Consider the following 12,823-nt stretch of genomic DNA (forward strand, 5'->3'; position numbering starts at 1 on the left):
ACAATTATAAAGAGTGTGGCATTATTTTTTTCTTTACAGCCTAATACCTATTACCTAGTTTAATAGACCGTATAAACTTTATAATATAATTATTAGCATAAAATAACAATTAAATGTAAATATAAAAGCTTTGTAGAGGTACGAAGCTTTTGAAATGGTGCAATATGTAATTTCCTCAGAAAATCCTCAAACATCAAAGAATTTTCAGATCTCTCGGAATCAGTCGGAATGAAATTGTGATATAAATTGTGAATTCTGTTATTAGGACAAGTTAGGAAAAATAAAGAAAAGAATGTTTCACAACTCGGATTGAATTGATGTAGGTAATCATATTGCTTGTCAATGTACATTAGTTCACTAAGGGCCGACATCTGTAAGTAACAAGTTATGTACTGTGAACTTTTTTATTAGGTTGGTAATGCCACAGTTGACAGATATATACTACGTACATACAGTTAGGAAACTAAGCCCCCCCCCATGAAATTATGAGGTATAGCTATAGGGCTGTTACTTTTTGATATTTAACCGACTTGAAAAATAAAGGAGAAGGTTATCAATTCGGCCTGTATATTTCTGTTTGCTTTTTTTCACAGTTGATTTTGTGGTAATTTGGAGATTAAAACCCGTTAAAATACAAAAATGGTGTAGCCTAAATATGAATTTACAAGAAGAAACAATCCGAATTAATACAGCTTGTAAAAGTAAATACGTTTTTATCAGTGCTATATTTCGAAATCTAAGTTTTGTTATGGACGCCGAAGGCTATTTAATGTATCTAAATTATTTATAATGCTTGATATTTGTATTATACATATATTCAATAATTATTTTAAACCAGAATTTACAATACTTGTATGTAGGTATACCTACTAAATTATTTTTAAAACGATAAATTAAATTAAATTAAAAAACACAAAATATGCAAAAATAAATTAAAATTATTATTATACGAGCATAGAACCTCTACCTTTTTGTTTTAGGAAGAAAAAGAAAATAGTTTGACAGGCTTAGTGCTTGACAAAGTGGAGACGCCACGTATCGATAAAAATACAATAATTATAATATCTATCTTTTTCTTCCCTAATATTTACGTAATTATGCACATAAATTTAAACAAGATTTTTTTAAGGTTTCCTTTTTTTTATATTATTTTCGTGATCTTCTAGATTGCGTAAAAAATAGATGCGATCTTTAAACAGACTGGACTCCTAATAGGTACTATTTATAGCTATCATTTTGATAGAAAATATGTCAACATAATATAAAACTCATACTGTCATATGACATATCTATAGAAATTAAAAAATAGTCTCTTTTTAACTTGTAGTCAGATATGGTATTTACAAATATATTTATTGAAAGGGCTACAAACTGAAACAATCGATATTTATTTAATGTGAATTGACATCACTTTAAACTTTTTTCCATACTATATTCAAAATCTGTGGATGTGTCACCCGCTACTATCGATCCCCCTCAATACCCTTGTAAACACGCTTGATGGGGGGGGAGCCATTTCGAACATTTTGTATGAAGTTTCCTTACTGTATGTATCTGTATATTGTGGTAATGCTGTACTCAAATCCATCTCCACCGCAAGGAACTTTCAATGGAATTAACACTGTATCTCGTTTCTCATTTACTTTCTTTTAATAAAGTAGAAAACGAAAAACGAGCGCCAGACATTAACAGAAATGTACTACGTATTTCTAGAGAATCATTTAAAATTGTATGCATGTTTTTGTTTGATAATTCTCATTTCGTGGAATTTTAAAATCATATTTTCAAGATATTACTTTTAATAAAAATCTAAATTGATTAAAATTTAATTAAGCTCTTGTCGAGTTTCAATTAGATTCCTTTGAGATATATATTTAAGAGCGAGATTTATTGAGTGCACCTAATTTTATTTGGATTCGGCAAAAGCCAATTTAAATGAATGTCGTATTTTCTTCAGTACGAGGATTTCAATCTACCAATTCTGCATAAAACATTAGCGTTTAAGTGACAATAAGTGTAATGATATTGATGCCTTTATTCCTCGGTTGCTTTTTCAATGACAGATTTACATATTCAATGTTAAAATGGCACTTTACAACACTTCATTTTAAATGCTAGGTATGCTATAAAATATCCTATAGTGTATTATTTGATTGTTGTCTCCTAACATGCATATTCTTATTAGAACGTCACATTGTTATTAGGTTCAATAGTGGCTACTCGACTAATCACTGCCAATCAATCTTCACAATATCGATTTCTTTGAAAAAGAATTTCAACGAGTCTTTCATTACAGTAACAAAGGGTTCGTGTTCTCATTTGGGATGAATATTTGCTTTTCCAATTTTACTTTACTACTCTCATAGTTGATTGCTTTAATTTCATTGTGTTGTATTGTTTTTAAGCGAAGATTTCGTAATTTTATTTTTGCTGGAACAGAAGCAAAATGTTTTACAGAGAGTAAGTACTTTAACGTATCTAGAACCAATTAGGCGCCTGGCTTGCAGTTTGAAAAGCTCATAAAAACAATAAAATATAAATAGATTAAATAAATTATACGATTAACTACTTTATAGCAAGATAATATAATACAATGGTTATACTTAAAAATGTTGAGCAAGGTGGGTTTAATTGAAATTAACTATAGTAACAAATCGACTATGATATAAATAAATTTCATTGTTATTTTTAATGCAATCTATGACTATGCAATTTTTCGGTATATTGTTTCTTTTGTCAAGAAATATATGTAGGCATATTTTTTTGCAAAAATAAAAAAAAGGCTATAAGTACAAGAGCCTACGCTCCAATTGATTGCAATGTGTCAAGTCATGTCCCGGTAGTAGATAGGTAATGATGTCGTTAGCAACTATAACAACAGCTATTACTATAGCTTAATGGAACCACACATTAATCAAGGATTAGAAGAACCTAGTCATTAACCTTTATATAAGGACTCCGACCACTAATAAAAACTTTCCTTCCCACGGATATACTATGTTTGTATAATATCCACAATAACCCGTCTATTTTTGGAGTATAATAAAGTTTTTCTACGTTGAATACCTGCCAATAGTTTAAATTTAAGATATTCACATGTGCAAGTAAAATTCATTGCTCCATAAATATTATTGATGGTCTTCGTCATCAATCATATTGACTGCTAGCATTGAATTGCCTCGTACAAACATATGAATAAATTTATACAGCTTAAGTTTAAACATAAAATACATTTTTAATTTTGAAGCGTAGGTAAGTACCTAGTAGTATGCATATTGCATATATCTTATCAAAATAACAGCATTTTATTTATTTACATTTATTATTGGGTCAAAAAACCACCAATATTCTTATTTATTATGTATGCTCCGAACCATTTTTATAGCACACATCACAGTGTCCTCACAGTGATGTAGACAATTATAGATACTTTCGTTTCTTATAAATAATCTATTATAAGCATTGAGATAATATTAATAAGAGACGACACCGCCTACATCACTTATGTTCCACTCAACATACGTCATGTGACGTATGTTGAGCGGTATTTTTTAATGGTTTTAAAGTGAAATGCATCAAACATGCCTTCGTGTGTGTTACGATATTGCACAAATAATACGGAAAAGTGCAAAGGAATAACTTTCATCGTTAAGTACCTAACTAAATAATAATTTTTAAAACTTAGTTAGAGCAAAAAAATGGCGCACAGATTTTGTTCGTGGTGTCTCCTCCATACGTAGTAATATTATCTCAATGATTATAAGTAGAAAATAAATATGCAACAGATGCACATACATCTATTCCACTAATCAATTTTCACTACGGTCAAGTAGGTGATTAACCTTGTGTCCTACCAGACCATGGCATTTTAACTATATCACAACCAGCTCTAAACTTGCGCGCAAACCAACCAAGGAACGTCCACAAGTAGATGAAATATATTATTAACAAATATACCCAGACATTATCAAGCACCTTGTCATGAAACTTCCTTAGGTACATAAACAGATACGTGAGAGTTTCATAGTTGTCCAACTTATAACAGCCAGTGCTTTGCTGCTATAAGTTTAAAATGCAAACGTACATCTTATTTATTGCAGTTTTATATGAAAACTTTAATGCTTCGTTATTTATCGAGAAATTGTTTCAAAGTTTAGATCCGTTTACACATTTCCTGTGCATTTGTACAAAATTTACTTATGTAGGTTGTTTACTAACTAGTTTTTACCTAATTGTGGATCTTTTTTAATTATATTTAAATTTCGGACGGTAATTTATTGATTTCAAACTTCGTACCTATGTATAAGTTGTCTGCGATATTATGTAGAAAATAATTATTCAATCAATTTCTGATATTTCAACCTGAACCATTACTTTTTATTTATGTTGAATAAAAAACTCAAATTCAAACTAAATTTTACACACAGTTCATATATTTTCCAATATGCTGCTATTTTATAATGGGAAACGAACAACTATGTGAAAATAATAGAACTAATAGGAGTTATTTGAATATTTTCTAAGCTCCAGAGAATTCTTAATAAACACTGAGTTGGCTTAGCGCCCGTTGATAAGGTTAAGATATAGCTTGGAACTAACTGTGTACTGTTTTGTTTATTGCTGCAGAAACTTTAATTGTTACTGGGTATTATAATTGTCTAGAAAAATAATGTCCTTTTTAAGATACTCTTAGGAATGTTATTTGTTTAGTAAAGAAGGATAATATGATTATTAGGATCGTCACAGAGTATTATTACGATAGATTTTTATTTAATAAGTGAAATTGTGCCGATTTAACGCCAATTAACGATAGAGCCAAAGAAGCGGTTGATACGAGTAGTAAAAAATCTTATGTTTACCACACTTCGATTTGTAGCAAACGTCTACATAAATAATAATCAATTCACTAGCAGTATTATTTCACAAATTTTTCTAATACATACGATAAATATCGCACTCTATAAATGTATAAAGCGAATAGTGATAGATCGTTCGATTATCGCCTTTCGAAGCATTCATCTTCGTGATGCAATTACTATCTACAAAAGTTTCAAGTTCATCGGATGCGAGTTACTTGATATTTGCAATAATCTGTTATAAAATTAAACGCCAAGCTATTTATAGTGTTGAACAAATTATTTTCAAAGGTATTGTATGTACACTAGCAATTGAGAACTTGAACTTTCAATAATTAAAGTAACTAATAACTTATGATATACTTACAATTATAATTCAAGCTGGCTTTATAATAACTTCATTTATTGTATAATGTTTCCATTTTCTTTTCACTACACAGTATAAAACAAAGTCGTTTTCTCTGTACCTATGTTCCTATGTACTACGCAACGGATTTTGGTGCGGTTTTTTTTAATAGATAGAGTGAATCGAGAATAAGGTTTTAGTGTATGATTTATAAAAACCTATTTTACTAAAGTGGGCGAAGCCACGGGTGGAAATTATATAATCCATATACAACTTATATCGTATATTATTATGTTTAATAGCTTAGCTGTTAAATATTTATCCACGATCTAAACATTAATTATTTTCGCAGAGCTAATGTGAGACACAAGTTATTAAGTAAATGGAAATACATTTCTCGTAGTCGAGATTAAATTATTACAAATTCTCCTTTAATAGACCTGCTGATATTAAATTTATGTTCAACAGAATGGATTTTGTAACGACAAATAATTATTATTAGAGTACCACCAGTACAATTGTAGGTACATATAATAAAAATTATAATATTATTTGTATTGAATTTGAATAAAGGTATAAATTTAATTCGTTATAATAATCAATGGGAAGTCAAGCTTTCGAGCTAAATGAAAAAGAAAACATATTATAATGTTCGTACTCATAAACTTTCATTGAAAGTCTCTCATTTTATCTAGAATTTATTAATTATTACGTACATTTAGACGCTAGCTTATCACTATGAGAAATACTTTTTTATGTTGAATGTTTTTTGCAAACTAGAAGAGAAAACTTTAAGCGGAAAAAAGCTATTAATCAAAAATGTCGTAGCTTATATTTTTTTACGATGTCAGTTTTTTGTGTAGAGGACATTTTCTTATTCTATTATTTCATAGTATTTTGAAATATAAATCGACTGATCTACATGTTCTGTCGATTCAACCTGCAACTGTAAACGAAATAATTAAATCATTTGAGATTTCTTATTAATGTTTACGTTATCATTTCTTCTTTAAACTTTAATAAATTCATTATTCGTCAAGGGAAGGCGATCCCTCACAAACTTTTGCGTACCTAATTAATACGCCCTTACCCTTAATGGGGGCAATTTATTCGTTGCTACGAAGTTCTACAGTATAATTTTATATTTTGTTTCAGATAAACCGCAGTGTATCAAATGTTCCAAAATGACTAACAAATCGCAAACGTTGTTGGATATATTCAACGAGATACTTGCTGCATCCGGGAACTCTTCGGATATAAATAGCATTGATGAAAGCAGAATACTCTCCGTACTAAAGGAGCAGGCATCGAAAGAGAGAAGTAAAGAGAACATTGGTTCAGTACTCGTGCAAGTGGTGAACGATGCCAAGCTTAATATTCCTATGAAACCTGATACGTGTGGTTATTGTGAAGGTGATTTCAGAGACGTTGTGGAAGCCTACAATAACATTCACGGCTACGTAAGCCTTATAGTGAGTAGAGTATATATTTTATACATTAAATTGTTAAGCGGACGTACAATAGCTATTATATTGTTTACTTGTGGTATATTTCAGACTTAATACTTATTTTTCTCATAAATGTGCAATACCTACACGTATAAAATAACAAACACACAAGAAGGCTCACATAGGTGATGTATGTAATAAAATTAATAGATTCGTCTACGCGCTTAGACGGGTTAAAGTTACCACAAATTTAGAGACTGCCGTGACAGCATACCGCGCCTACGTAGAATCACACCTTCGCTATGGATTGGTAATATGGGGGAACAGTACTGCTAGGGATAGAGCATTCATTGCGCAAAAACGATGCATGAGAGCCATCTGTGGAATAGCACCCACTGAATCATGTCGACCCTTATTTAAAAAGCTTGGTTTATTACCCCTACCTTGTTTATATATTTTTGAATTGTGTATGTTTGTTTTTAGAAATAGTAGTTTGTTTAAAACATCCTCCCAACTAAACTCGAGATCACGAAGGGATCCGAATAAATTAATTTTACGAGAGAACCCTCGTATCGTCAAATACAGGGAAAGTTGCGTGGGGATGGCCGTTAAAATATTCAATCATCTGCCAAATAACCTAAAGACGTCTAATGATTATAAATTTAGAAAAAATCTTCTTAATTGGCTTAAGGAAAAAAACTTCTATACCATAAAGGAGTTCATGGAAAGTTCAACCCGAACGCACCATTAATTCCTTTATGGTAATTATTTTAATTTTGCATGCTTGTATTGGCTGAACATGTTTGTGCTTTATTAATATAATTGTATCACCATTGAATACCATGTTTAAAGCAAAATAAAGATTTTATTTATTTAAAAAAAAAAAAAAAAAAAAAAACCTTACCGTATGTTTAATCTCAACGTGGAAGCGATAAGTTATCAAATGGCTGTCATGTTAGTCTTAATTGTTAGTTACTGTGATGCTGATGTTTTGATTTAGATAGTGTCGATAAAATTTTTGATAAGGGTAATAGAAACACTCTTTATTAGTAATTTATTTAAAGGTAAATAAGTTTCCACACACACAAAGTTGAACGGGTAATCGAAATTTATATAATTGGGTGATTGTGAACAATCATGTCATTAATTGTTAGTTGACCTAGCTCTTAAGCTAATCTTCTGTATGGAACAAAAATAAACAATAAATATGAAGGCGTATCAGGCTCTCTATATATCAGAGATCAAATTGAACCCACGTGTTTGTTTCAGTTTATTTATAAGCAAAATTAGCAGACATTTTCAAGTTGACAATAATCTTGTTTGTCAGATTTATTCTGTTATTTTTATTTAACCCCGAGTAAACTGCCAAGGTTGTTTTCATCACGACACGCGAATAGACGCTAAATATTAATTAGAAACAATGGCGCTATAGTTATATCTAAAATCCGTGCAACAAGGTTCAAGTTAGCTCGGTATAAATTTAATTTATTACGTCAAATACGAAAACATCGAATGGTAATCGTTTGCCAATCTGCCCACAGAGTTGTGATAATTCGATGTGGCGATGTAGAAAGCATTTAATACGTGTAGGTACACAAATCATTCTTATTCTGCTCTCAATTTTTGGACGTGTGGCAATAAAACTCTAACAGCTACCATATATTGTGAGACTAGGAAAAATAAACACAAATACGCAATAAATTGAGTTCAATAAATATTCCCTGTCATAACATTTAAGAACATATTTGTTGGTTTATTTTCGTTAATATTTCAATACTCAAAGTTAATAAAGTCAAGTCTGGAGTTTATCAATTAAAATAAATTGTTCTAGCGTTATAATAATATAACTTCGTATAACTTAGCAAACAACGAGGTCTAATATTATGTCTTGGCAATTGACATTATTTTCGTCTTTGGACAAAATTTATATTTAATTTTATTTAAAACAAAGCTTGCGATTAATTACTATGTTTAAATATAATTATTGAATGTCACCATATCTTAAAAACATTTATTGGACAACTAGCATATCAAATACATTGTTTTCAAATAACATACATATTATATTCATTCAAATGATAATTGATATTCATCAAACATGGATAATGAATATCTCCATAGAAATCTATAAAGGGGTTTTATGTATCTTCTGTGATTTTTCTCTTTAACGTCGTAGAATATTGAAAGCTTTTATAAAAGATGTTTTACTGTACAAGTATTTATTTGAAGACCGATCTTATCCCAATGGACGCGTTTTTGAATGATTGGATTTTTACATTAAGTATTATCGCTACGGATATACATGTTTTAGTATTTATTTTGAAACCGATTTTATCCCAATGGACGCGTTTTAAGTTGGATCCTTTTCCACGCTTTCAACCGCCTTTCAACAAAATTTCAAAGCGCTACTTGAATAAATACCTCCAACGTTCAAACTTTTGCATTTAACACATATACATGGACTGAAAAACGAGCAAAGACGAGGTGTTTCATGTTATATGAGATAAAGTTTTTAGTAAATGTTTTCTTTCATTTGATTTTGTTCAATGCACTTTGTAATTAGGTATAATAGATTTGATCATCATCTATTATTTTGGGGTGGACCGATTTTGATTTCATTCACACATTTGAGGATTCATCTAGCAATAATTTATAATCTATTTGATTATTAAAAATCAAGAGACATTATATCTTACAAAAAAAAAATCCATCGTATAATAAAATAAGGCCATGACCACAAAAAAAAACGTGTCAGAGATTTTTTATTAATAACCTGGATCTAAATCACCCAAAGTTTACATGACTTTTCAGTTAATCTATTTTAACTTGGGTTTTTCAACAAAGGAGATAGAACAGTTTATTGCTTATTTATTGTTACGGTCGTGACTGTCCACGTAAATAGGTCAGCTGAGAATTTCCTTCAATCTTGCGTTGCATACAGCAATTTAGGCCACATAGCTCCTTAAAGACGGAATACCTGCTTTGTATTGGCTTCTGGTAACGTTTAAGGAGATTTATTAAACATCCACTCTATTTGTATTGTCATTCTTGGGTTTATAATTTAATATCTTTTCCATTATAATATGTTCTCAGTATTTATTTATGAAGTATCTAAAATTACAAGAAAATATGTGTGTTTATTTTCTAGTTGTTATTATAATGAGTTACTTAAAAAATGGCATTGATTATCCTATTATATTATCGGATTATTACATCAGCTACGAGGTACCAAAGGAGAGAACCCGCAGGCTAACGCTATTATATTTAACAAGTTCTCTACGACTACGCCCATGCTGTAAAAGTTTAATAGTCTTATAACTATGTTTCAAGGAGGTGTGTCGTGATAAAACACAAAATTATGTTTCCGTTACTCACCCAGAAATATAACTGAAATTGGTTTCAAGAATGTTTGCTCGATGCACATAGGTATAGTTTTTTTTTTTTTTGTGTGGTGTCTCTCAATGTTAGCCAGAAGGGCTTCTACATTTTAACGCGGACGCGGGGGTGAACTGAAGGTTCACCCTGGTAGCGACATGCACAAGTGCGTCCCCCCTTGACGGGGACCACGAACCTCGGCTTGAGCTGTCGCTTGAGTGGAGGAGGCCAGAAGGGCCCTAATCGGACGGGACATAGGTATAGGAAAAGAAAAGGATATAAAAAAAATGAAAAGTAATAAGTACAGCTGCCATTTCTTTAAAAATACTCCTCGCATTTATTAATTAGCTAGCTAGTTATATATTTTACTTTTCGATATTATACGGCTGTAAAATAATACACAATGTACCTACGTATCGTAATTTAATATCTGTGTTTAAACTGTACTTGGAAAAAGGAAAACTTTTAGGTTTTTCCTTCATCAGATGAATTTTCCGTGCCATATAACTGATTCTTTCGATCATTTGCATAATAAATGGTCGTTTAGAAATTATGTTGAAAGTGTTGAAACTTGAATGCTCTCAACTAGGTACCTCTTGCGATTCTGCCGCAGAATAAAAATGAATAAAAATTAAATACATATAGGTAGATATTATAAATATAATTTTTATTCATGTAGTATTTCGGTTCAGACAGTCAGTAGTATCTGAATCATAATGGTTGCCATATAACCCATTATTTACAGACGAACAGAGGGTAAAGAAAATCAATATTAATCGCTTCGATATTACAATTTCCAACCAATAATAGATTATAATAAAATTATATATTTTAACAATTTCTACATCTTTGCATTCACAGTTTGTTATGGATAATCTATGTAGATATCATAAATGTCAGCTTATCAATACGCTTACAAATATTTATTTTTAATATTTTATATCCCACGGTATTACAATATTGTTTTCCTTCTAATTTTTAGTTTCTATATTACCGTTGGTATAGAATCGGAGCCATTAGTTTTATTTATTTTCAAATAAATCTAAAATACTAGAACCATGGATGTAGAGTAAAGCTCATATCATAGCTTGGCTATATTGCCGTTAAATCTCAAATCTATATTTATACAAGGAACATATTGACCTTTGAGTTAGCGTACCTAGTGGAATCTAATCAACCCGTACTTATTGCCTAGTATAATTTTTCACATCAGTTAACTCATATTATGTAGGACACGTTCATTAAGGTCTCACAAGACCAGAGTATAAGACTTATAAAGTCACTAGCGGTCCGCCCCGGCTTCGCCCGTGGTACATATGAAAAATAGATGTTGGCCGATTCTCAGACTTACCCGATATGCACAGAAAATTTCATGAGAATCGGTCCACCCGTTTCGGAGGAGTATGCAGACTAACATTGTGACACGAGAATTTTATATATAAGAAGATAATAAATGTGAATATAATTTGCTCGGCTTGAAATATTAGCTATATTTTGTTTTTAAACATGTAGCTCGCAAAGCGTACATATTATGATAGTTGAAATAAATAGTCATCGTGTTAAAATGACTAGCACGTTTATGAAAATTTACCTGAAATTCATAATTCCATATTGACGTCTTCTGGGAAAACATCACTATCATATCAATATACGCATGGAATGAGCGCTCTATTGTGAATCCAGTCGACTTAATCTGAATTTTATATGACTTAGGGCCGATTTTTCAATCGTTTTTACACGAACATTTTAAAATATCACCTGTAATATTACTTATTTAAGTTTAATATGTTATTCGATGAATAAGTTTTAACCAAGGATGGAAAAATCAGCCCTTACACTATAGTGATATAAATCTGAGTTGGAGATACATTTTAAAGACATTAGAAAAGTGGTCACAACGATTTATATTTGAAATGGCGCCATTTTCTTATCGTACCGTTTACAAACGACGTAGCAAAACGCATAACACTCACCATGTTTCGCTCAGTAGCCTCAGATAAAGCTAGATATTGTATTTTCCATTTATTTAAATAATTCTATGTATCAACCATTTATCAACATTATCCCTTCTACCGTGAAGCACTATATATGATGGATGACAATTATGAATAGTTTAACTTCTTTGAATAATAATAATAAAATTAACGTTTATAATATGTGTAATTTTTTACATTTTATGACACAACTACCTTTACAATAACATGATAATAACGATTTAATTAAAGGGATTCTAAATACTTTCATTCTCGTGGGATACGAGACGGAGTATTTAAAAGGTGTATTCAACATGTCGTGAAAGGAGGCCGCATCCACAAAAATATTTTGTACTTACATATTTTATAAAATCTTAATTCGAAAAATTCCAACTTAAAAGATTATTATTTATAATATGGACGAAAATTTTTGTTAAGTCTCTGACTAAGTATAAGAAAAATATAAAAGTCTGTGAATACTTTTCTATTTTGTCCTCATCCTTGAGTACTCATGCAAGATATTTAAGTCCTTAAATTGTATCAAGTAGTCTTTCAATATTATCCTTATTGTTGTCCGAGTCCGAGCTTTTATCATTTATTTGTTAATATAGTTGTCCATAGAAAAGAAATGTCATTTCTTCATAGGTATTATGTAAATACTACGTAAATACATAGGTACATATGTTTTACGCTATGTTGTTGTTAATTATATTAAGATTAAGATCATCTCCTTACGTGTTGTGTGACATTTTGTTTAATTGATTCATATATTTTTAAGCCTAGCGGTTTACGGAAAGCAAACCACTGTGCCACTAATGTGTGATA

At 30.5% G+C, this 12,823-nt stretch overlaps 1 protein-coding gene across 1 annotated transcript in view; it reads left to right on the forward strand.

The window, feature by feature from the left end:
• LOC149901857 (G protein-coupled receptor dmsr-1-like) overlaps positions 1-12,823 on the forward strand; it is a 45,549-nt gene that overhangs the window by 14,186 nt on the left and 18,540 nt on the right. Inside the window, exon 2 of the mRNA XM_090110749.1 lies at positions 6,358-6,674. Within this exon, the coding sequence (XP_089966875.1) occupies positions 6,387-6,674 (288 nt within the window). The 5' untranslated portion in view covers positions 6,358-6,386. The remainder of the gene's footprint in view (positions 1-6,357; positions 6,675-12,823) is intronic.

This window comes from Colias eurytheme, chromosome 16 (genome assembly GCF_061535395.1).
Source record: "Colias eurytheme isolate Ceu_HAF_F1 chromosome 16, ilColEury1 Martin Lab GWU primary, whole genome shotgun sequence".
NCBI lineage: Eukaryota > Metazoa > Arthropoda > Insecta > Lepidoptera > Pieridae > Colias > Colias eurytheme.